Source organism: Morchella sextelata, assembly GCF_020137385.1.
Source record: "Morchella sextelata strain SCLS chromosome Unknown scls_18, whole genome shotgun sequence".
Lineage (NCBI taxonomy): Eukaryota > Fungi > Ascomycota > Pezizomycetes > Pezizales > Morchellaceae > Morchella > Morchella sextelata.
Genome location: NW_025408633.1, coordinates 826,021 through 849,982, shown reverse-complemented (window position 1 = coordinate 849,982; position 23,962 = coordinate 826,021). Strand labels below are relative to the sequence as shown.

At 47.1% G+C, this 23,962-nt stretch overlaps 8 protein-coding genes across 8 annotated transcripts; 6 read left to right on the top strand and 2 right to left on the bottom strand.

Moving 5' to 3' along the window:
* Positions 1-803: 803 nt before the first annotated feature.
* H6S33_004747 (uncharacterized protein) lies at positions 804-2,214 on the bottom strand (the record flags this gene model as incomplete). The annotated part of the gene is made up of 4 exons (XM_044836101.1): positions 804-1,177; positions 1,234-1,393; positions 1,457-1,599; positions 1,800-2,214. The coding sequence occupies 4 exons, from the start codon at positions 2,212-2,214 to the stop codon at positions 804-806; spliced, it is 1,092 nt and encodes a 363-aa protein (XP_044690720.1).
* A 1,008-nt stretch (positions 2,215-3,222) lies between these two features.
* Positions 3,223-5,505, top strand: H6S33_004746 (uncharacterized protein; the record flags this gene model as incomplete). Its single annotated transcript, XM_044836100.1, has 8 exons — positions 3,223-3,381; positions 3,434-3,795; positions 3,850-3,914; positions 4,110-4,389; positions 4,476-4,654; positions 4,733-5,200; positions 5,264-5,388; positions 5,455-5,505. The coding sequence occupies 8 exons, from the start codon at positions 3,223-3,225 to the stop codon at positions 5,503-5,505; spliced, it is 1,689 nt and encodes a 562-aa protein (XP_044690719.1).
* Positions 5,506-6,444: 939 nt separating this feature from the next.
* Positions 6,445-7,556, bottom strand: H6S33_004745 (uncharacterized protein; the record flags this gene model as incomplete). The annotated part of the gene is made up of 5 exons (XM_044836098.1): positions 6,445-6,602; positions 6,681-6,773; positions 6,837-6,926; positions 6,984-7,143; positions 7,200-7,556. The coding sequence occupies 5 exons, from the start codon at positions 7,554-7,556 to the stop codon at positions 6,445-6,447; spliced, it is 858 nt and encodes a 285-aa protein (XP_044690718.1).
* Positions 7,557-9,556: 2,000 nt separating this feature from the next.
* Positions 9,557-10,327, top strand: H6S33_004744 (uncharacterized protein; the record flags this gene model as incomplete). The annotated part of the gene is made up of 1 exon (XM_044836097.1): positions 9,557-10,327. The coding sequence occupies one exon, from the start codon at positions 9,557-9,559 to the stop codon at positions 10,325-10,327; it is 771 nt and encodes a 256-aa protein (XP_044690717.1).
* Positions 10,328-10,449: 122 nt separating this feature from the next.
* H6S33_004743 (uncharacterized protein) lies at positions 10,450-12,612 on the top strand (the record flags this gene model as incomplete). Its single annotated transcript, XM_044836096.1, has 5 exons — positions 10,450-10,687; positions 10,746-11,174; positions 11,234-11,372; positions 11,424-11,498; positions 11,562-12,612. The coding sequence occupies 5 exons, from the start codon at positions 10,450-10,452 to the stop codon at positions 12,610-12,612; spliced, it is 1,932 nt and encodes a 643-aa protein (XP_044690716.1).
* Positions 12,613-13,449: 837 nt separating this feature from the next.
* Positions 13,450-13,992, top strand: H6S33_004742 (uncharacterized protein; the record flags this gene model as incomplete). The annotated part of the gene is made up of 1 exon (XM_044836095.1): positions 13,450-13,992. One exon carries the CDS (start codon positions 13,450-13,452, stop codon positions 13,990-13,992), a length of 543 nt encoding a protein of 180 aa, XP_044690715.1.
* A 3,490-nt stretch (positions 13,993-17,482) lies between these two features.
* H6S33_004741 (uncharacterized protein) lies at positions 17,483-18,335 on the top strand (the record flags this gene model as incomplete). Its single annotated transcript, XM_044836094.1, has 2 exons — positions 17,483-17,775; positions 17,918-18,335. The coding sequence occupies 2 exons, from the start codon at positions 17,483-17,485 to the stop codon at positions 18,333-18,335; spliced, it is 711 nt and encodes a 236-aa protein (XP_044690714.1).
* Positions 18,336-18,532: 197 nt separating this feature from the next.
* On the top strand, positions 18,533-19,414 carry H6S33_004740 (uncharacterized protein; the record flags this gene model as incomplete). The annotated part of the gene is made up of 3 exons (XM_044836093.1): positions 18,533-18,760; positions 18,840-18,942; positions 19,005-19,414. 3 exons carry the CDS (start codon positions 18,533-18,535, stop codon positions 19,412-19,414), a joined length of 741 nt encoding a protein of 246 aa, XP_044690713.1.
* Between the last annotated feature and the right edge of the window lie 4,548 nt (positions 19,415-23,962).

The window sequence follows — 23,962 nt, the reverse complement described above, 5'->3', positions numbered from 1 at the left end:
AGTAGTAACTAAATACATGTAGTTACATGTAGTTATAAAGGCGTTTCCCCATATATTTGTTATTATAAATATTTTAGATCATCTCTGGCCATAAACCACTCAAAACACCCATGCTTGACTTGTTCCTACGCAGTTGGTTGTCATGAGGCCTTGTAAGCCCCTAGCTCTCACATTGATAAGAGTTAGGAGCGTTAAATCCTTCTTGGGTGTAGCCCAGCGTGTGGCCGGTAGGATTTACATTTAACTACAATCATACAACATATGTACACATGTAAGATGGCAGAAAACCTATAGCAAGAGCCCACTCTAAGAACTTAATCGTACCTTCGATCGTTACCAGTGCAGCTAGCTATGAAGCATCTGCTAGGGGGTTATAAACCTCAATAGTTGGTGGGCAAGCCCAAGAGAGCGGTAGTCACAGTTCAAGGCTAAGGTTTTAGTTTGCATCAAAAGGAATTGACACAATTCTTTTCATAATGGTCATAAAATATGCCAGAGCTACTCAAGCGTACTAAAAAACGTTAATTCGAGCGGATCGAGCTGGACCTTTAGTAGCCCTTATCTATATACTTATGTATGAAACGTTACCAGTATATGTGTACATATGCTTACATATCTACTAAGTATCTTTCTATTCTATTTTTAAAGTAACAAAGAAAATAAAAGGAAAGCAATTGTGTTACACTTTAGTCTATCAACAAACCGTAATTGTATCATCTATCAATCTATAGGTATCTAATCCTCGGAATTTTGTCATTCAACTTGGCCTCCCGCCATCCAACCCCCTCGTTTCCCACACACCCCTAATACCAGATACTTCTTGTCCTGTGATGTGGGATCATTTTTTCATTATTTCTCTCCATCTCCTTGGCCGTGTCATAAAGGTAGAAATCAATAAGGATAGCATTGATGTGGTTTCCTGTCTCCGGATGCATCTTCTGTATCTGGCGTCTAATCAACTCCACGCACCAGATACTGGTTCCACGTAATTGAACCTCCCATGGATGTCCTGTATCCAAGAGCTTTTTGGCTTTGATATGAGCCTCAAGAGGGGGTGAGTAAAGAAGACAACCGAGGGCGTGAAGGATTACGGGAACACGGTAATCAGCAAACATGGTGATTGTGTCAATATCAGTGAAATGGCCGTAGGATTTTTTGTTGAAACAGGCCCAAATATCTGTGACTCATTGGTTATGATAAATCGATATACTATATATTTTCGGTGAGTCATACCTGCTGCTAGAATCTGTGCTCGTTTGTAAATGTTCACTCGACGCCCTTCAAACTTGTGCTCATCTCGGAAGCACGTAAACTCATCGCCGAGAAGGACTACGAGGGCGGCGGCAGAGCCATTCGCTTCTTTAACACAGTTGGCAAATCTTCCATCATATCTCTGTCAGGTCAGTATAGACCTTGTGTTTTAGATTAGAAGAGGTGGAGCTACTTCACAAAGCACCTCGCCAGCTTCTCGAAGGCAGTCTATTCGCTCTTGAAGCAGAGGGATTTGTTCGTCTGTGGCAGATCGAAAGACATGAGCGAGAAGATCGTCGGAGCAGATAGTATGATCGACCCAGAAGTATGGACATGTTATCGGAATTCCTGGAATTGCGAGCGTTTATCAATCAGCCAAAATGTTAAACATGTGGACAAGTGTTCACATCCTACTAGAAGTGCTCGTAAACAACTACATGTAGATAATATATACAAGCTAAAAGATAGAGCTACAATCTCCAACCGCGAGCTATCGAGGGGGCGAATCGAGGTTCTAAGCTCTCGGTAACGAAAAATCGAAGACAAACCTTCGTCCAAAGCTCTTCTCAATAAGGCGACCAGACTCCAATACCCAGTGTACCTCTTTCCCCCATAGTCGACTGAGAATCTCTTCTCATCCTCCAGCCCACTCCAGAAGCTAAAGTTTAACACATCCATGGTGAAGATGAAGTTCAACGTATCCTCGTTTTTCTCCTGGGGGTGTAATTCGTGTTCAGACCATGTTGAGGTTCCGTATGCCTTTTTTTGCATTGCATCGTAAATTGTCTCCGCTGCTTGCATGACACAGTCTCGATCTAGTGCAACATCGATTGAGTTATCGAAGATGTATAGGGCGCTTTCAAGAACCTTTGTAGTAGGATGAGCTTTTGTTTCCGACGGGTCCAAGCCCAAAGCTTTGCGCATGAAGGCGAGTAGGTCCTGGTCAACATCATCGTCGCTCATTGTTGAAAAATTTTCAGGGGTGTAAATAAGTAGTTGGGAATTATTGAAGTGAGACTCTTTGTTGCTATCAATCACTCGTTTTTAAAGGGGAGGACAAGGCAGGTACCAAAAGATCAACCTGACTTGGAATTTGCCATGCACGCCAAGCTCAAAGCTAATGCACAAACGATTTCAGTGGGGAAAAGGAAAGAAATTGCATGACGGGAGTTGAGGAGACGTTGAGGGTATGAGTCTCAGGACAGTGAAGTTTTTTTTTTTTTTTTTTTAGCCCACTCATATATAGTTTACAATACAAACCTCAACTGTACATGTAGTTACATTATTGCGCACCTATAATTTCCACATGCATTTCTTTCTCTCGAGCTCTCCTTTTGTTTGCAATAGGTAGTAGAGTTTCTGGGATCACTAGTCCACTTTCTCCACTAGTAGGAGATGAATTGTACCTGGCACCCTCTTCGTTAAATACGGAAGGTACACTATCTACAGCTGTATGTATTATCCCCGCAAAACGAGTTCAAGCGGACTTCTCCGGCTTTCCGAACACTCATCACGTCTCTCAAGGTATCCTGGTTACATCTACAGAGCCTCCTCGATCCTAGTCGCGCCGCGCTCCCTTGAGTTTTAGTCCCTGCTCAGTCATTCACTCTCGATCTCTCAACCAACCGAACTCAAACTTTATCGCTATAAACTCTCCTTTTCTAGCTGGGTGTGCTATCCTGTCCGGATCTATCTACACCATCTCCACCTCGAACACCGCAACACCACCATTCATCACGGAAGGGGTGGGAAAGAAACAACCCTGTTCTCGTCCCATCTATCCAAGCAGTTATGGGACGCGATACGAACCCACGAAAGTCACTCGGTTCGCTGCACGGAAGGATCAAAGAGGTACGCACAGACCCTGAGGGCAAACGGCGAATTGTTTCTTGCTTTCTTTCAAGTGAACAATCTGTAAAGATAGAGTAGAACCCTACTAACGCGAAATATGGGAGGTAGGCACGGGTCCTCATGGTCGGTGCTGGGGGTATTGGATGCGAGCTCCTCAAAAACTTGGTTCTTACGGGATTTGGAGAGATCCACATTGTCGATCTGGATACGATAGATCTTAGCAATCTCAACAGGCAGTTCCTCTTTGGGATGCAGCACATAAAAAAGTCGAAAGCAATGGTACGTGCATTTCTAGGGTACTAGTGTAACGCCTAGCTAACGGTGCAAATAGGTCGCAAAAGAGACGGCTGGGAAATTCAATCCCAATGTCAAGCTAGAAGCACACCATGCGAACATCAAAGATCACAATTTTAACGTCAAGTGGTTCAAAACTTTCGATGTCGTTTTCAATGCGCTGGATAATCTGGATGCAAGGAGGCATGTTAACAAAATGTGTCTCGCAGCTGATGTTCCGCTCATCGAGAGCGGAACCACAGGCTTTAATGGTCAGGTACAGGTTATCAAACAAAGAACAACCGAGTGCTACGACTGCACCCATAAACCAATTCCCAAGAGCTTCCCGGTTTGCACAATCCGAAGCACGCCTAGCCAGCCCATTCACTGCATCGTTTGGGCTAAAAGTTATCTTTTTGTGTATGTACAAGTTTCCCCAGAGTTGGTATCGCGATAAAGCTAACCTTTAAAAAGTGAAATTTTTGGAACTTCTGAAGAAAGCTCACCAGAGGTCGATCCAAGTGAGAATGACGAGAATGGTATTCCCACTTATTTTTTTGCCCCTAAACTCTTGCTATGGCAAGGAGCCTTATATCATTACAATCAACTTTGAAGATCTATAAACATAGTACAGTTCCACGGCCATCGGACCAAGTCGTATTTTCTTTTCATTTGAAAACTATCATCATTCTGTTCTTTCAAAACCTTGTCAGCTGATCCTGGTACTGTTATAGCCAAGGAAATAGCCAACCTCAAACGTGAAGCTGAGGAATTGAAGAATATCCGAGAAAAGATGGCCTCTCCTGATTTTGCTGCCACTATCTTCGGCAAGGTTTTTGCAGCTGACATTGATCGTCTCCGATCAATGGAAGATATGTGGAAATCTCGCAAGCCTCCCAAAGCTCTCGACTACACACAAATATCTGAGGAGGCCGAGAAGATCGATAATAGTGTTGCGAAAAATGACCAAAAAGTTTGGACGCTGGCTGAAAACTACGTAGTCTTTGCAGATAGGTAGGGTTTAGCCTGTTGATCATTCTTTATTGGCCAGGAAGGGGACTCTTTCTAGTGTTGAATGGTATCTGACACAGCTAGAATAGTCTTCAGAGATTGGCTAAGAGGATGCTGGAACTGAAGGCATCTGTGAAGGATGGCGAGGCAGCTCCAATTCTAGCATTTGACAAGGATGATGAAGACACACTGGACTTTGTCGCTGCAAGCGCAAATTTGAGGAGTTTGATCTTTGGGATTGATTCAAAATCGAAGTTTGATATTAAACGTATGTGCTGTTTTGCCGTTTGTTTTGAATGAGAAAGAAGAGTAAACCTTGGATAGTACGTGTGCTAACGGGCAACAGAAATGGCGGGAAATATCATCCCGGCTATTGCAACAACAAACGCTATAACTGCTGGTCTATGTGTACTACAGGCTTTTAAAGTGCTTCGCGAGGACTACAAGACAGCAAGAATGGTATTTCTCTCCCGCTCTGCCGACCGTGCATTCAGTAGCGAGAAACTTTCCCCCCCAAACCCCAATTGCGAAGTCTGTAGTGTGGCCAGGATTACCATTGAAGCAGACGTTTCCCGCGCTACAATCGGTGATCTTGTCGACAAGGTTCTCCGTGAACAGCTTGGCTACGGCGAGGAGCTATCTCTACTAACTAAGGAGCTCCTCTACGATGCCGATTATGATGATAACAAAGACACACCCTTGTCAGAGATTGGTTTCGGAGAGGAAACTTTCGTTACTATTGTCGACGATGATGAGGAGGAACCAAGGATTAACCTAGTTATTGTTGTGACCAACACCGCTCTTCCAGCTGACGGTGAACCCATCATGGTCCCGGAAAAATTCGAAATCCTGAGAAAGCTAAAGGCTATACCGGCAGGAAACGGGGATGGAACAAACGGTCTCGCCAATGGTCTCAAACGGAGCCACGAAGATCTTATTCTCGCTGCTGGCGGTGAAGGGGCGAATGGGAATGGGAACGAACCCGAACAAAAGAAGAGAAAGGTAGATGTCATCGTGGAAAACAGGGGCGTCAATGTGAAGCGTGCTAAGGTTTTCGAGGAGAAAAAGGATGGTGATATTATAGTTTTGGATGATGATGGGTTCATCACTATTGATTAGAGCTGATTAGACTCGATATCTTTCCTTTGAACTGTATCGTTTCTTTTGTTGGTAAATCTCACTGGCACTATCCTACCAAAGTAAGTTTTATTCATTCTTTTTTATGACTATTTTTTTTTTTTTTAGCTATTGGGAAATGCTTTGGGGGACGATGGTCATATGCGGGTTGCTTTTTACCTACTGGAGTAGCATCGGGACCCTTGGTTATGCAATCTGTTTTGTTTTCTTATCTTTGTCAACCCTTTTTCTTTCAACCAACTGGAATAATTTTAAAGGTTTTTTTTTTTTTTTTTTAGCAACGGGCCGGGATGGCTTTGGATTGTGGCGAGTGGGAGAAGGGGCGCGGGTTTATTTATAAAAGCAGGAGCAAAGTGTACAATAATCACCTAGCATTTATCAAAAGCCATGGACAGATGAAAATGAACACGCTTCGAGAATAATACAAGGCTTTCCACGCTCAACTACTGGCATCATCACATCTATCCGATCGTACCTCACCTCCAATATCCTAACCCCGCTTCCTCACACCCTCCTACACTCTTCTTACCTTAAACTTCACTATCCACTCTTATCTTAAATAAGACCCAAGCGGACTTGAAGAATTTCGTTCTCCAAGAGGCCCAGCCCATATTTTAAAATACATTATCATGAAGTAAAACTATACTTAACGAGAAACTCTGTTAAGTAAGTAGGCCCTGTAAATTGAATTCGCCACTGCTATAGTACCAAGCTATATATCGCCGTTGATGCTGTAATTATGGATGCGGTTATCAGATAGCTCAAAAAGCTAGAGATAAGTTCGTAAATTACGTCTTTCGGCGTATCTCTATCCATATGTTACATAGTGTATTTCACCCAGGGAAAGCCACTCCCAAATCGCCCCTGAACCATTCTTATTCATTACGCTAGTGTTTTGGTCATCACCCTCATTGCCAGCATCTAGAAGGTTGAAAGCCCTCCATCAACAACTACCTCACTGCCATTTGAGTACTTATTTGTCAGCAGAAATAGTGCCGCATGTGCCACATCTTCCGAAGCCCCAAAACGCTTCATGGGTATCTGACTCCATGCTATTTCTGAAGCTTCCTTTGACATTGCTGTTTGGGTATCGTTAGCAGTTCATTACCAAACGATCTAATAAGAAAGGGACAGGAGCATAATTAAGGGTAAAGAACCATCCGTCATATCTGTCTTTATATATCCAGGAAGAATAGCATTGACGCGGATTTTGTGGGCGCCGTACTCATCTGCGAGAGCTTTTGTGAGGCCTTAGGAAGTTCGTTAATTTGCTGGTATGTGCGTGGGTGTGAGAAAGGTATGGGCATACGTACCAAGAACACCGGCTTTGCTGGCAGCGTATGCAGCGGACCCCTTACCACTCTTGTGGGAGCCTAGAACCGAGGATATGTTGATGATTTTACCTATCGGACATCAATAAACCCATTTCTATCAGGATTGGCAGAAAAAGAGGCCACTACCTCCCTTCCGCCGCACCATATTCTTCAATACAGCCCTGCAGCCGTATATGCTACCCAATAGGTTCGTATTGACCACTTCGTCAATCGCATCATACTTCATTGCGATCAGCAACGAATTATGCGTAATTCCAGCGGCGTTTACGAGGATATCTAGGTCTGTCTACACTAAATTACCCTTCATTCAATACCATCCTAGAAAATCGGAGGTGAACCAACATAACCCTTCTTAACTTCATCCCAGAAGCTACGTTCCTTGACATCACCGGCCAGAACTCCATGTTTCTCGTTACCCCCCGGCATCGCAAGTTCATGCTGGACTTTTGAGAGTGTGGCAGAGTCACGGCCAACGAGTACGCAAGAACAACCAGCACTAGCAAGTGCTTTTGCGATAGAAAGGCCGATGCCGCGAGTGCCGCCGGTTATTAGTGCGCGCTGGTTGAGGAGTGGTAGTGCTGAATCTGCTACCGGATGGAGGTGGATGCCATGGGAAAATGTCCGGTGGAACTGCGGGGTCCAGTAAAGAGGTCTCAAACCCCGAGCTGAGTGGAGGAGCGCTGATGGCAATTGATACATCTCTCTTGGTCGCGAGTGAGATAAGACTGAGTTGGCGGACTGAATCGATAATTATTGATATCTGATATTGATACATGAGGTTAGGGCAGCTAGTTGCCTAGTGTAAGCTACATAGATAGACCTTGGCGGGATGCAAAATCATCAAACATCATACCCATCAAAGTTAACACAATACACCCGTCATGGTATAGGTATTAAAAGTTTAGCACAGTTGTTTAAAAGGGGTTTCCTTTTTGTTGGCGAACAGAGTTAAGACTGCTTGTACATGCAATAAGAATCAGGTTTAAACTGATGGTTTGACGGCTTGGCTAGATACATGTAGCTTCCCAATTTTGAGCCGACTGTGCAGGTTATACCATGTATCAAGATGTATTATTAATAATAATAATATAGAGATGTGGACGTGTCACTAAACAGTTCATAATCACGCGCGGATGTCCTTTAAAACCTCTCCCCGGAAGTAAGGGGCCACAGCGAGGAATGGAAGCCCCGCGCAATTAACAGCTCATTATTATAGGCATCAATGATACTGGTATATAGGGTATATCATCTGGTTGAATATCATTGGGACACTGGGCGAGTGATAATTTATGCTACACTTTGAGATTTGAAACAGTGCGAAAACTCATGAAAGGAGAGTCAGTGCATGCAAAGCAGATAACCTAATTTATTCGCTTAAGTGTTGGTTTTAGTATTCACGACGGGAGAAACATCTGTGCTTAATTAAGTGAGTCAATGGGTTGTTCTAGTGAGTCAACTTACATGATAGGCTACATGTATGTGCTCTATGTGGTATGCCGAGCACCATCTCTTCTTTCTAAATATCCTTCCAAATATCTTGATCCCATTATGCCTACGGCATTGCACGGATTGGATTGATACAGCGTTATAATTCCCGTAGGAAGCTTGTGAACTCTGAACTTACTGTACTCCTTTAATGTCTATCCTATCTAGTATCTAGAGTACGAATTGAAGAGGAGTCCAAGGAGAGTGAGTGTGGGGTACATACGTGCGAAAAATGACCAAGCACTCTCTCGTGAGACAATCCCCGAGCAAGGGTCACCTCTTGTAGTCCAATCAATGTTTCGAAATTCTGCCACCTACGCTAATTACCCCCAATTCGGTTTCAATATGGCCTAAGGCTTCGTTTGAAACTTGACAGATCGGTAAACAAATAAAGTTTTCTTTCCCTCCTTACTGGGCGTCAATTTACTGCAGAACGATAGTTGAATTGAGGGAGAAAGCCGTTATTCCGGGTGTTTAGGGGGGTTACAAATTGCATGTAGCTAGTACCAAACGACCAGCCAGCATGGGCGCGTGGAAGAAAGGATCGTGGGAATGGAGGAAAGAGGTTCATATCGCCGCTGTTGTCGTTGTTGTCCCTGTAACCCTGGCTCCTCTCCACCTTAAGCTTCTCTCCCAAGCGCTCACTTTAAGTAACCCCCAGTCACATCGATAATCTTCCTTTGCCCACTCTACCAGCCTAGCTGCATTTTGATTGTGGTACTACTATCTTAAGACTCACCATCTGTAACAATTTATCCCGTCACGAGATCTGGCGAGCAACAGGTAAATATGTACATGTACTGCGGCTAGATAGAATGCGATCTGCTTGCTTGCTCCACTTCCTTCAAATCAGGCGTTCAACAGTGGATATTCAACTGTATCTAATTTACCGTCCTAGCAGCCAGTTGTACCCAGCTTAGCAAGCTTGCTAAAGTAACGTTAGAGGGGCCCCGTCCCGCCCACAGGAAAATATAAATAAAAATAGTGAAGAGCCGCTATTTTCGCGATCCGTGACTTTTGTATTTTCACCGTCTCCCACCATCCGAGAGCCTCCCTCCGAAAGCCGTTGACTGAGCCCTTATCATCAACTGCTTCGTTTCCTCCGAGATACCGACTCCCTCAGATCCTCTGTCACTATATGTCACCACCCCCTCACATACATACAACACATCATCATCGACTCTCCCACTCGACGCTGCCGGCACAGGACAGATATGGATACCCCATTAGGGCGATTACGAGAAATGTTCGCAGGGCGCGATGCTGAGAGCATAGCACGGGCCTTACGACAAGCACAAGGAGACGTCGAGGCAGCTACCGAGATGATTCTTGCTGAAATGGATGAAGAGGAATCAGTGCGATTACTCGAGCAACAGGAACAGGAAGTAGAACAACGACAACGGCAGCGACGACAGCAGCAACATCATGACCGGACTCCCGCTCCCCTTGTTCTCAAACCAGGTGCTCTAGCAGCGAACCCCCCTATATTACGTCCGCAGCTCCTCTCGCCCTCCTCATCGGCTGATTCATTCGGTGCACTGACAATATCAGATCATGATGATGATGCAGTAGACAACGATTGGGACGACTATGACGATACTGATGGAGAAGATGTGCCTGATATACTCATTGAGCAGCACCGCCGTCACCAGCCCCAACCACAACTTCAACCTCCACTGGAGGAGGATCCTCTGCCACCCAACCATCAAGTCGACGAGTATCTAGCTGGTGTGCTCACAATATTTCCCGACGCATGCCCGGAACATATACATAAGCTCTATAAAGAGAACGCCGCTTTACAGGGCCCAAGAATTACGGATTTTATAGCAAATAAGTTAGCCGAAGACGGATATCCGCGTATTGAGCAGGAGCCAAAGCCGGGGCTTAAAAGGAAACGCTCAGTGGCAGAGGAGGAGATTGAGAAAAACTACGAGGCTGAAGATAGAGAGAGAGAGACAAACCCCGAGTACTCAGATTTGGTGTAAGCACTGCCTTTCTATCTACCTACCTACCCCGCCTACTCACGTGACTACTGGTAAGGCTGAAATGATCGTATTAACTTGAGCTTCTCTGCAGTAGGCTATTATTAAGGCAGGAGTTTCCCACGATGCCAGTTGCATATATCAATAAAATCGTCGCCCAGAAACGTAATTTTTTGGCGGCGGCTTATGCGGCGTTGTTGGAAACTGAGCGCACATACGATTCAACCAATCCAAAACCTTATAAGAAGTTGAACCAGCCTAGGAAAGTGGATAACTTGGATGGGCGGGAGAAGATGGGGAAAATGTGGACAAAGGTCACGGATGAGTTAGAGTGGTCGAGGAACAAAGCTAGACAAGCAAAGCGTATGTTTTCTTCTTGCCCTTCCCCATAACCATTACAGTGGAGCTGATTGCCGATTAGTAAAGAAGCAGACGGAGAACGACGCGAAAATTGCTGCCGAGATGAATGAGAAAGAATATGAAGCAAACAATATGCTCATGGAGTGTGCCTGTTGCTTTGGGGATTACCCTTTTGACAGAATGACGCACTGTAATGAATTGCACTTCTTCTGTCTGGACTGTGCCAGAAAAAATGCCGAGAACGAGATTGGGAATGGTCGATATAAGCTATTGTGTATGGACGGTTCCGGTTGTAAGACCGAGTTTTCGAGGTCGGAGATATTACGGTTCCTCGACGAGAAGACGCTAGAGGCGTTGGCTAAGATTGAGCAAGAAGACGCATTGAGGATTGCTGAGATTGATGGATTTGTTTCCTGTCCATTTTGCGATTGGGGAGCAATTTGTGCGCCAGCGGAGGTTGATAAGGTGTTCACATGTCAGAAAGAAGGATGTAAGGAAATTGATTCTTTTCATTTTTGTCTGGATTCCTTTGCTAACTGAGCGGGAAAGGCGAGAAGAGCAGCTGTAGATTGTGCAAGCAAATCTCCCACATACCGAAAACGTGTGAGGAGTTTGCAAAAGAAAATAAGCTTTCTGTCAGACACACCGTTGAGGAGGCAATGACCGAGGCGATGGTCAGAAAGTGCAAGTGAGTACCTTGAGAGCTGGAACAAGCGGGTTTAGTGCTGATAGAAACTAGCAAATGCTCGTATCCATACATCAAAGAGTACGGCTGCAATAAAATCCATTGCAACCGCTGCAACACTTTACAGTGGTATGTATATGCTTATTCCTAGATTTTGGGGAGCTCACTACTAAAACCCATCCCCGTATTTAGCTACATCTGCTCTGAGACCATCAAAAACTACGATCATTTCAACGATCCGGCTCGTGGTGGAAAGCCTGGCAACTGTCCTCTTTTTGACAACACCGACCAGCGTCACGAGCAAGAAATCCAAGCAGCTGCCAAAAAAGCGGTCGAAAAACTCAAAGAAACCGATCCTGACCTCAATGAAGAAGATCTCCAGATACAAGTCTCGGATTCCGTAAAGAAGGCCGAACAAGCTCGGGTTGCCCAGTTCCAGGCCGCAAATCCGGGTGTTGTATACCGGCAACCTGCGCAGCCTGCACGACCTGCACAAGCAGCCGGCGTCGCTGCCTATGTTCCAGATGTAGCACATCGCCGAGGCCCACTGGCTCAACGAATTCGAGAACATATGCGTAACGGACTTGGTGCAGCGGCACACCAGGCTCAACAGGTACTTTTGGCCCAGCAACAGGCGTTACAAGCCCAGCAGCAGCAGCAAGCCCATCAAGCCCAGCAGCAACAGGTACTACAGGTCCAGCAACAACAGGCACTACAAGCCCAGCAGCAACAGGCACTACAAGTCCAGCAGCAACAAGCATTACAAGCCCAACAGGGACCTCAAGCTCAGCAATTACTAGTACAGCGAGCCCAGCATGCCCAGCTAGCGGCACGTGCTGCGGCCGGGGCTAATCCGCCTGCGAACCAGAATCCCATGGCTTATTACGACCCTTACATCTACGGCCAGGCACAGCCGCAAGCGCAATATCGCGGGTTTCCGAAACCAGATCTTCTACAACAGCAACAAGCGCAGCAACAAGCGCAGCAACAAGCGCAGCAGCAGCAAGCGCAGCAACAAGCGCAGGAACGAGCGCAGCAATTAGAAGCACAACAACAACAAGCCCAGTACCGCGGTGTACTTCATCGACGACCTCAGGCCCCGAATCCGGCCGCGGCGGCCCTAATAGGGATTGGTGGAAGGTTGAATCGGGTTGACCAATATATGCAGTATGCGATTAATGCGCCACAGGCAGTTAATGGGCAGGCAGTTAATGGGCGGGGTGTACGGCCGCCGAGGAGATGATACAATCATGCCGCCCGGTGAAGCCCATATCTACGCAATAACGAGAATCTCCTAGCACCATCACACTACCGCCATCACACTATTAGCACCACTACTTATTACTACTAAAAATGTAGTTTCGTTCTGACGATTTTTGCCTGTAGAAACTACAGCAAAGCTTGAGAATAAGATCACCATACAATTTAAATCACTTCATCAATTCCTCTTACCGTATTATAGTTTCATGAAACTCTTACTTCATCACTTTACTACTAATTCTTGTTCAATATTTGCGTTGGTTGTCTTTTGTGTTTTTTTCAGTTTCTTTCGGGAGTGGCTCGGTCTTTTCTTTTCTTTTTTTCTTTTCTTTTTTCTATTGGTTTTATGGGCTTGGGTGATGGTGTTTTATCTGTAGGTATCATTTGGATAGTTTGTTCATTCCACCTTCTCTATACGGGATCTTATTCCCTTGCCACGAAGATGGTTTATTTCTAGGAATTTGGACTTGAATTTTGGCTGGGTATCTTTTTTGTTTTGATATGGGAGGCGAGGTGGAGGGGGTGGGTGGTTTTAGTGGCTACTGGCCTTATGTAGACCCGTCGTGAACGGACACACAAACGCGTGACGTCATACCAAGCAACCACTTAAGGCGTGCATACATACATGTCTGTATCAGGCTACTCTGAGTTAAGCGAATAAATAGTCCCCGCACTCTTTGTGGTCGCCTAGCTTCTCGGCATGACTCCTCCTACTGTGTACCTACCTACTCAGAGCTTCAGCTGAGAGCAATAACAGTAAAAATACAATACCAATACCAGCACCAATACAAATAAAAATTACAACAAATACCCCATCAAAATGCCACCACGACGAGCAATGTCAAGGTCCTCATCAGGCGGCCACCAGGCAGTCTTATCATTCAAGACCCCCTCCAAGATTGTAAAAAGCACCACCCACCACCCAGCAGCGAAGAAAGACACCGCCGCAAGCCCCAAGAAGCGGGCATCCACCTCTATCTCTATCTCCGCCGCCTCGCCCTCCTCCTTACCCTCCTCCTCGCCCCTCGTTGACAAAGCCACTCTTTCTCCTACTACCACTAGAGAAGTAGTCACCAACGAGGCCCTCGCGGAGTACTACAAGACACACATCCTCGGCACCCGCCGCTCGCAGCCGCTCCATCAGGAGGACATGAGCCTGCAGGATAAGGTGCTGAGGCACTGGGACATGAGTAGCCAGTACGGGCCGTGCATGGGCGTTAGTCGGCTGGAGAGATGGAAGAGGGCTGAGAGGATGGGGTTGCGGCCGCCGGCGCTGGTGAGGGTTGTTTGTGAGGGGTTGGAGGGTGGGGGGAGGTCGTGGCTGGAGGAGGCGTTGAGTCTGAGGGGGTTGTGTAGGTTGTGAGTTGTGGTGGGGCTTGGGGGAGGGGGGCCCGGGGAGGGGTAAAAGTTTGGGTTCTTTCTTTTTTTTTTTTTTTTTTACCTTTTCGGGGGGTTGTCTTTGTTTGCTGAGAGGGGGATATGCGTGCTATTTTTTCTTGTGGACATGATTTGATGCTTCGGGATATCATTAGGCAGTTAGGACTTGGGAATGGTTGCAATGAATGAGTTTTCTACTCTATCTATGTAGATGATCGTTTCTTCTCTTTTTTTCTCTTTTACTTCTGATATTATCGTAGAGTTTGTAAAAATTGCCCCCTTCATCACACATGTATCCCCAGATCTACACATGTATAGTAGCATTCCATACAGTAACATATCGCACCCGCCGTCAAAGGTAACAAAAACTAGGACCGCTGATTCGATCACTTAATCATGGTCTATCACTCGGTTCCCAGATACCACTAGGCTCTTGGCTGATTGTTTATTACATCATTTATTGGCTAGGCTCTTAATCTTGGTTCCTGTTAGGTTTAGCATTAAAATTAAGACACGGTGTGCCCATGTCCGCTACTCTAACTCCACTGCTTGATCCTCCTGTCCCCTTCAATACTAACTACATGTAGTATGCATTCCCTCGTTTGTACAGAAAAATCACTGCGTTTTAAGCCCATTGCTAGGCTCAAGCAGGAAAGGAGGACTGCCGGAAGTGGTTAATACTGGCCGCAACGCTTCACGGCGATACTTGGAGAGGTGAGGGTAGTACTCAAAGTGGCGATAGCAATATCTTTAATCCGACTATAGTAGTACTATCACCCAGCTTGGCTAAAAAGCAACAACCTTGGGAACAGCGGGGGGGATGCATATGACGGTCCTCAACTGTTGTAATCCGCCTTCACGGAGAGTGTAGGCCTCGCCCCTCTTGATCAAAGAGAGTTACTACTAGTCTACAGGCTCAGGTATGAGATGTATCTCACCAATTCTCCCCCCAAGAGCATGCGCACCCCTCTAGGTAAATCCTACTTATCCTTGGCATAATTCCCGAGCTAAACGCTTCAGCCGGTGTTAGGCCTCAGACCATGGTATCAAGCGGGCGTGCAGAAACTTCCTCGGCGGCCCAGCTCTAAAAGCTTGGTCCAGTCAGAATGCGTTGTTTTCTCACCCTAATACGTATAGGTATGTACATCTGCGCGCCGTCTCGGCACGCGCAGCGATCTGCCTACCCTCTCCCTATGCTATTAGTCGTCCCAGCATAGAGCGGTGGTGCAAGCAAGGTTTTGATTAGAGAACGTGCGAATGGTTCTACTCGGTTCTGGGGTAGATAAGTGTAGTCAGGGCGGGATGGGTGGGTGGCTTGTTGTTATTGCAGTCATGGGCGGTCACTCGCTGCTTGGAAGGTGGGACTACATGTATGTACATGTAGTACATGTAGTTACAACTACATTAAGGTACGGAGATATATACATGTATTTTCGTATCAAGGCTAGCGAGCCCACCTATGCATTTGTCTTGACACCTAGTGACATCTTCCTACTCACTACCCCCTCGCCGCGCCCAGAATCCGGAGTCCGCAGAAGGATGAAATTAAATCGCACCGATCATTGACCCCACTACAACCACACCACATCACCACCACATCACCACCAACACTCTAAAAAATACAAAGGATATGTCTCACCGCCGCCACCACTACCAGGAAATCGCACTCCCGCGGAAGATCATCCACAACCCTGGAACAGCGGTCCGGCACACCAACATACCAGGGTCCAACTCACAAGCCGTACCACCGGCCCCCCCTCCTCTTCATCCGTTCTGGCCGGGATTCCACTTGAGGCCATACATACCGACGTACCGGGCCGTATCAGGCTGGCTGGGCAGTGACTCCCACAGGAACGACAAGAACCTAGATACCACGCCGCAAACATCCTTCTCGCTAAACTTACAGATATAGGTATGGTTTCTTATCTCGGAGGCTTCTCATCATAATCACTGCTGCGGGGTAGAGGATGCGAAAAGGAATGCATGTGTCAATAATTAACTTCAGCTGGCTGGATTACTCAACTGCATACAGACATACAGCGAGAGAGACGGAACTGGAAAAGAAAGCAGTAAAATTGTTTTTGGCTGTACTCTCATCGGTTCTGCTCTGTTTCGATGATCCTTTTCTCACGGATCTAGGAATTCCTGCCAATCTGTGCATATGTTCTAAACATGGCGTTTTTGGGCTTGCAACAGACTAAGCTGGAAAGCGACTAGTTCAGGGCAAAGGATTTACCAAGTGTTTTACTTAAGCTTTTTCGCGAGTCAAGAGGGCGCCGGGCAAGGGGGGGCACTGACTCCCGAGACTCCCCGCTTCAACTAATTCTGGTTCAGGACGGCAAGGCAGTCCAAGGCAAGCCCTTTTTCGGCAACTGTATTTATATTTTATTTTTATATATACTTTTTCTTGGTTAAAAAAAAAAAGCCATTTTAAATGACTTGATCCTGCCCGCGTGCTCAACCCCCAGGTTGATCAAGTCCAGAATAACGATGCTCTAGACAAAAAAGAAATTGAGACAGAGAAATGATCACGGCCAGACAACACATCTGAGGCCACGGTCCTATCTGAATTCTGCTAATTAAGACTCTTTAGAAGCAGTCTCTAGATATCAGTCATGAGTCCATTGAGTACATAAACATTACACCAAATTTCTGGGCATCTCAATGACCATCTGAATATACCACCGCCAGTTGGTGAAAATCCCGAGCCGGTCCTGCCCTACCTCGCTGGCATCGGCATCAGAGTAGAAATTCTAATAAGATAATTCTGGGCCCGTGGTTTCCTTTCCACAACCGGCAAGGTTCAATCAACCCAGACAGGTAGAGTACCATCGTGCAAAACCCAGGTCAGCAGGTGCTATATGTAGAGACTAGAGTAGGTTGATTAAGGCGGTTTTCTTATCGTGAAAAAATATTTTTTTATCTCTCTTTCCACCCCGTCTTTCCACCCCTGTTTTAAGTAACCCGTTACTGGATTACCGAAGGTACGGGAATTTTCCTGGCCACTCAGAGATTCTTCCGAGTGTGCCAAGAGCAGAGTGTGCATATGTATAGTGGCGGACCCCCCTAAAAGAGAGATGAGTGATCGGAGCATAGTGCTCCGCAATTGCTCCGTTTTTTCATAGAACTGCACTATTGGGTTAGTTAGCTGCAATTAGCCGAGACTGAACCACAGAGATGCAGCAGATATGCGTGCTTTGAAATCACATCTGGTTAGATTAGATTAGTTGGGCTGTCAGATACAAGAAGTAGCAAGCTTTGTCTTATCATGAGGCTTTTCGTAATATATAGAAAAACTCTCTTAAGTTGTGGGACTCAAAGGCAGAGAAAATTCGAAAGAGATAAAAAATATTAATCCCTCCCCAATCATTGACTGTAACAGCAGCGGCCGAAAGGATCCAATCTTATTGTCGACGACGAATTCGAAGCTGAAAAGATATCCACACGACGGACCAGGACAATATTTCCCAACCAAAATGAGTTTGTTTGGTGGCCGAGGCCCAGCGTTCCACATTGAACTTGAAAGCATACCGCCGGTCTACCACAAGCAGCCAGTGCACCATGCCACAACCCCAGGATACACCGAGACGGACCCGGACGAATTGAGGAAACTGTGCGGTCCCAGTACGAGTGGTTTTCAGACTCCAAAGACGGAGCCAACGACTCCAAGCGCTCTGGAGAATAGTAGACCCTCGAGTCCACAGCAGAATGAAACGACTGCAGCTGCAGATGGGGTGCAAGCTGTGGGTTTGATGCCTAGTGTGAACAGGTGAGCCATTCTGATATACAGCTTCAATAATTGCAATTGAACGCCCATGCCAATGCAAACTCCTCCGTGCGACATGGCATTGAAGCTTTCCCTATTATTCAGATGCATGTATCTAACCAATATGTAAATAAAACAAAAATAGTCCTTCGATAAACCGCTGGCGACTTCTCGCAGCTTGCATGCTCATCTTCACCAACGGGGTCAGCGATGCTGCACCCGGAGCCTTAATCCCCTATATGGAGAAGCACTACAGCATCGGCTACGCAGTTGTGTCTCTTATTTTCCTGGCGAACGCAGTTGGCTTCGTCACGGCAGCCTTCATCTCGCAGGCAATTTACTCCAGGATCGGGAGGGCGCGGACGCTGTTTATTGGGGTGCTGCTGCTTGCCGTCGCCTTCTTGACTATCTCTTGTGCTCCGCCTTGGGGCGTGGTCGTGGCTAGCTACTTCTTGATAGGTGCGGGTATGGCGTTTGTAAGAATCCCTATCCGGTTGGAGGAGGTGGGGGATATGGTGGAATGGTTCAAGAAGCTAATCTCCGGCGGTGGCCGGCGGGCTTGATAGATGCTGGCGCAATGCAATGTTTTCTGCTCGAGTCTGCAGAACAGTACGACACTGTTTGGATATGTCCATGGTATGGTGATCCGCCGCACCGACCCACTTTTGTATGCGTGCTCCGGCGAAGAAACTAAATCCGCTTTATATATATAGGCTCATATGGCGTCGGCGGAACGATATCACCGCTGATGGCAACCGCAATGGCGTCGAGAGGGATCAAGTGGTCACACTTTTACTTGATCCTTCTCGGCCTCTCGGTGGTAAACGCTATCTTCGTCCCTTGGGTTTTCAGGGGGAGTGAGAAGGACAGTCCCATCCCCGTGGCGGCCCAGATTGGGGGTAGTGCTATGTCGAAGGGAGAGGTTTTGAAGAAGAGTCTGAAGAATAAGTATGCCTTATTAACGTCGCTGTTTATCTTCGCGTACCAGGTAAATATTATAATACCTCTCATCAGCTGATCAATCGAACAGTCGGAGCTGACTAGTGAATGATGAATGAATGGAATAGGGAGCTGAAGTTGCAATTGGTGGCTGGACCGTGTCCTTCCTGATCGCATCAAGAAACGGAGATCCTGCTGAAGTTGGTTATGTCGTCTCCGGTTTTTGGGCAGGTACTACCACCCTCTACCCCTTTAAGATATATTGGGGGAAACGTTAACGCTCTTTTCAAAAGGCATCACACTCGGCCGCTTCGCCCTCTCCCCCGTGTGCCACCGCTTTGGCGAAAAGCGATCAGTCTATTGCCTTATTCTTGGCTCGGCGCTCTTCCAGGTCCTCGTCTGGACGGTTCCCAGCATCATATCCAATGCCGTGTTCGTCACCATCGTCGGGATCCTTTTGGGGCCCATATATCCGTGCACCATGACGATCGTCACACGGCTGATCGATAGCCACTTACTTGTCACCTCGCTATCGCTCATATCCGCTATTGGATCATCCGGCGGTGCGGTTGCGCCATTCACGACGGGACTGTTGGCGAGTCGCTTTGGGGCGTGGGTGCTCCATCCGGTCAGTATTGCGCTGTTTGTCTTTATGGAGGGTATTTGGTGGACGTTGCCGACGGTTAGAAAACGGTCAGAGTAGTGGGGGTTATTTTCCGTTTGATTTATGAGTCTTTCTTTTCTTTTTCTGGAGGGGTGGGGGGATTCACTCATGCTGTGCAAGGCTTCTTTCGTTTGTTTGGTTTCTTGTTTGGTTTGGCTTATGATATAAATGGGATTATGAAAGTGTACACGGAGAGAGGGCATAGCTCTGCATGCGGAACATACGTAGTGGGTGTTATTTGGGAGTTTAAAATTGAGGGTTATAATAAGAAAAATCCATCCGAATGCGGTTGTGCCGAGATCTGTTGTTGGTTGAGCGAGTGATAACGTATGATTAGCCAACAACGTCTTGGCAAGCAAGAAAGGTTAAGCGTCCCGTACTGTAAACCAGGACCTGTGTACCAAGAGTTGTCCCTGCCCTATGTACAATATGTATGAAGCCAGAATACGTAGCCGATTTCAGCCCTACGGTCTACCCTATTATCTTGATACCGGGGCGGCCGGCGGGTGGCTATTCTCGTGGCGAACAGATGTATGTAGCTTCCAGACCGACTTAGTCTAGAATGATTGGTCCAAAAGGAATCGAAACCCAGCCTCTCTCTGTAGTTGTTGTCTTGACCAGCCTCATGTCGTAGGCCAGCCACCATTCTGAGCTCACGGGAGGTACCTACATGATGTGTATTGACTCTTTTCCGATGGCTGCCCAGGTGACACCTGAATTCTTGTACCTACATATGTAACTACCTGATATTTTTCAGCCACAAAAGCAGGGGGAGTTGTAGAGTCGAGCTGAAGTTGGGACGCCCATCCGTAAGTACTCGCTGAGATTCGGGACGGTCCGCTGCGTGGGGAAGAGTCAGTATGATGAAGAGGTTTGGAGCCTCTTCACTTACTTATACATGTAATGACGACACATATTACATACTCTATGTGCTTTAGTTAAGCATGCAGTATGTTGACACCTTGACTAAGCCCGCCTTACACCCTGTGATCGTAATTAAAGATAGAGCACGGCTACGGCTACGGCTACGGCTACGTATCTTGTAGGTACATATCTGTCACTTCCAGTTCGAGCGTCGGAGAGTGCTGTTTCTTGTCTCTCGTTAATTTTAAATTATCGATTGATCACGCGCAGAGACAGTTGCACGGATTTAGACTCTGGCTGGGCTGGCTCGAACCAAAACCAAACCGATAAGTGTGCGTGACCAGGACATGTATGTACTATGTACTTTATCGATAGACACTGGCAGGTTGTGGGTACTGAAAGTATTTTTTCAGCTTATCCCGAGTGCAATTCTGCTCCGACAACAGCAGAAGGGGGCAGGTATACACTTCTAGGGTGACAGGTAGAGTAAGAACTACATGTATGTACCTGCTCTTGATAAGCCGTGTCAGATCGGTACCGATCCCGTGCCAAGGCACATACCCACTTCCCAGCTGTTAGCTCGGCGTGTGGTATTTAAGGTAGTAAAGGGGCAAGACACCTCTGGAACCGAATGTACTCGAGAAGGGAGGGATCGAGGAGGGGGGGCACGGCTAGATCCAAGCGAATAATATGTAAAACGATACCCGTCCCGGTTCGGTTAAAACTTAAGATTCAAGGCCCGATTATGAGATTGGTCAGGCTGGCTGTAGGGTAAGCAGAGTACAGTACTCGTAATTTCACAGCGTTTCCGGACGCAACTGCTATTGCATACACAGAAAAAACCCGCCAAGGCTATCTTTTGTATGGCATGCAATAGTGGTCGCGTCCGGAAACGTCAAAAAACTGCGAGTACTCGTATTTTCCTGACGTTTGTGGACGCGACTGATATTGCATGCCATACAAAAATACGCCAAGCTCATGATTTTGGGTGTATGCAATAATGGCCCAGTTCAAGAACGTCAGGAAGATACTAGTAGAGACCTAAATATATATAGACTCTCTGCCCTTTTCTCTTATCTGTATGGGATCTATTGGTGCTCTGTGTGTATGCGGGGTTTCCTTTCTTTTCGATCGGTTTTTCTTTTTCTTTTTTGGCTTTTTTGGTGCGAGTCATTGGCTCTCACTCGGACGGATCCTGCTAGTGGACCGGGTTCCCCCAATCACTTCGCCGAGATGTTTACCGCGCGAACCACAGCCTGTCTGAAACAAAATTCCCGGGCCTGGCGTTTGGGCTGGCCTACCTGCCCAGGTATTTAGGCCCACATGTATGTAGGTAGGGTAGAGTACTTACTTACCACCGGTATGCGCACATGAACTGGGCCTATCACCGAGCTTGGTTCATCCATTCATCGGCGTAACAAACAGGAAGGATATCCGGAAAGCTCTCCAGGTTATTATCCACCGCCGGTCGACTGGGCCAGCCATCGTGTTTGCAGGTACATGGCTTCGGAGACCGATACTTATGCTTCCGTCAAGGAGGGGAGGTTTGGACCGCTTTCCCCTAAACCAGTAGTACAAGGAAGGAGTAGCTTCTTTAACTGTACCTACCTGCGAGGGCATCATCACATGATTGCAGCAGGGTCTTTATCTATCTATTACTTGCCCAGAGTAAAACCTACCCCACACACCCCACACTCGCCCGCTCAGGAACACGTCAACCCACAGGAGGTTTCGATGGTTGGATAAGAAAGGGTCCTCTGTGCAGCAGCAGCAGTAGCAGCAGTAGTTAATTTTAATAATGAGCACCGCTACAGAGGCACCTGTTACCCTACTTCTACCGTCTCACTGGCCTGTGATCAAACCATGCCTGCCAGGCCATGCCCTCCACTGGTGTTTTGAAACACTTCGCATCAAGCCTCACAAAGCCACTCAGACACTAGTGTGAGATGTGTGTCGGTCTCCGAAGTCAGAAACGCGGTGGCTGGCTAGCTGGCTGGCCGAATGACCTGTAAAGCCTCTGTTACCACTGCCTTTTTACCTGTAGGTACAAAGTACCTTCTGACAGTGTTGCGATTGCTTCTGACAGTGTTGCGATTGCTGCTGTTGGTGAGGTTTGGCCAGTCAGTAAGCGTTGTGTCTCGCGTGCTCTTGGCAGAAGCAGCAGTCGCGCGTGTCCGAAAATAGTAGCAATCTTTCCAAACGCACTCTACAGTCGCACTCTAGAGCTCCCTTTGAGACCGTTTTCAGCAAGTACAGTAAGTTGACAAGGCGGTCTTTTCTTCTCGGTATTCTCAGTAACCGGGTACACAGAGTTGCTAGAGTATGATACTCTACCACATGTAGCCATTAGTTGGTACAGTCGCAACTCGATATGCCGGAACTCAATACACCGGATCCCTTGCTGTCCCGTACGAGATCCTCTGAGAATATGATTTTTCCTACTGCAAAATCAATTTGCTATCCCGGATTTTTTGCTATCCCGTACGAAATCCTTAGAATCTTGGCAATCCGGCATATCGAGTTGCAACTGTACTTGCTAACCCAGGCTCGCTCTAATCTCCGTGATCAGGGTCGCTCTTGAGGGCCGAAGAACTCGTACTAACACAAATCCTCTCTTGTCCTCATCTCGGCAGTTAGTAAAATTTCCTAGCTAGACGCGCCCCTAAGGCAAGTGTCAGGATCTGAGGAAAGGATGATGGCTCTTTCACTCGGAACGCTCTTGCAGATGGGAAAATCAATCTGGTTGTTGCGGCTGTCGGCCGCCCGCCAGATTGGGAGCGGTTGACTCAAGGAAGGAGCTCGGACCCTGAAATAGCGTTCATAGAACCCGTTGCGGCTCGCGTGTTGTTGGGTGTGGGGGCCAGACGTGGGTTTGTGGGCCTTGGCAAGCTGTGGTGTTCAATCAGAGCAGAGCATCCACTGGAACTGTCTGGCAGAGCAGGCAACTTTTTTTTTTCCACAGTCGCACAAAGAAAGAGAGGTTTTTCTGGAAACTGGTTTCTCCGACACAAACACTGCGGGTATGTGGTATCCACGTCGCACCGAGCAAGCAACATGACGGGCCGCCAGACAGACAGACAGACAATCACCTGCAAAAGAGTTGAGACAGCCAGCCTCTCCTTCCTCTCGCGCCGAAGATGTTCGTTCTACGGGATCGGAATCGATTCGGATGCAGGCTGCGACTATCATACATAGAGTAACCTACATGTACCAATTAGCTACGTAGAGGAGGGTATTTATTCGCACTTGGGAAAGGTCCCAGCTGGATGGGGCCGCCACAACGGCCAGCCACAAGCGAGCAGCACTATGCACGGCAGGACTTTGACGAGGGACCGATGCGGTAACAAGGCCTGCCTATCAATTCCAGGGATTGGACGGTTTCAAGCAGGGAAATTTACAGTTGTGGATGAGATGTAGGAGTACTCTAGACAGAGGAGGGGAAGGAGCAGCAGCAGCAACAACAAGAGAGGAGTAAACACATCATCGAGGGGGTCCAACCAGCAAAGCAGGCAAGGCAGCGTTCGTTGTTCCAACATTAATTACCAGACGTCGTCGAACGGACGACGATGATGGCACTGTACTGGTGGTGATGACGAGCAGGTGGACAGTGGAGGTACTTTCACCTGCCTGGTAGAGTACATAGAGTACCTCCTAACTCTACATACCGTACTCTACGTTACCTACATACTACATGCCTGCCTTCCACCCTTCCCTTACTCCGTT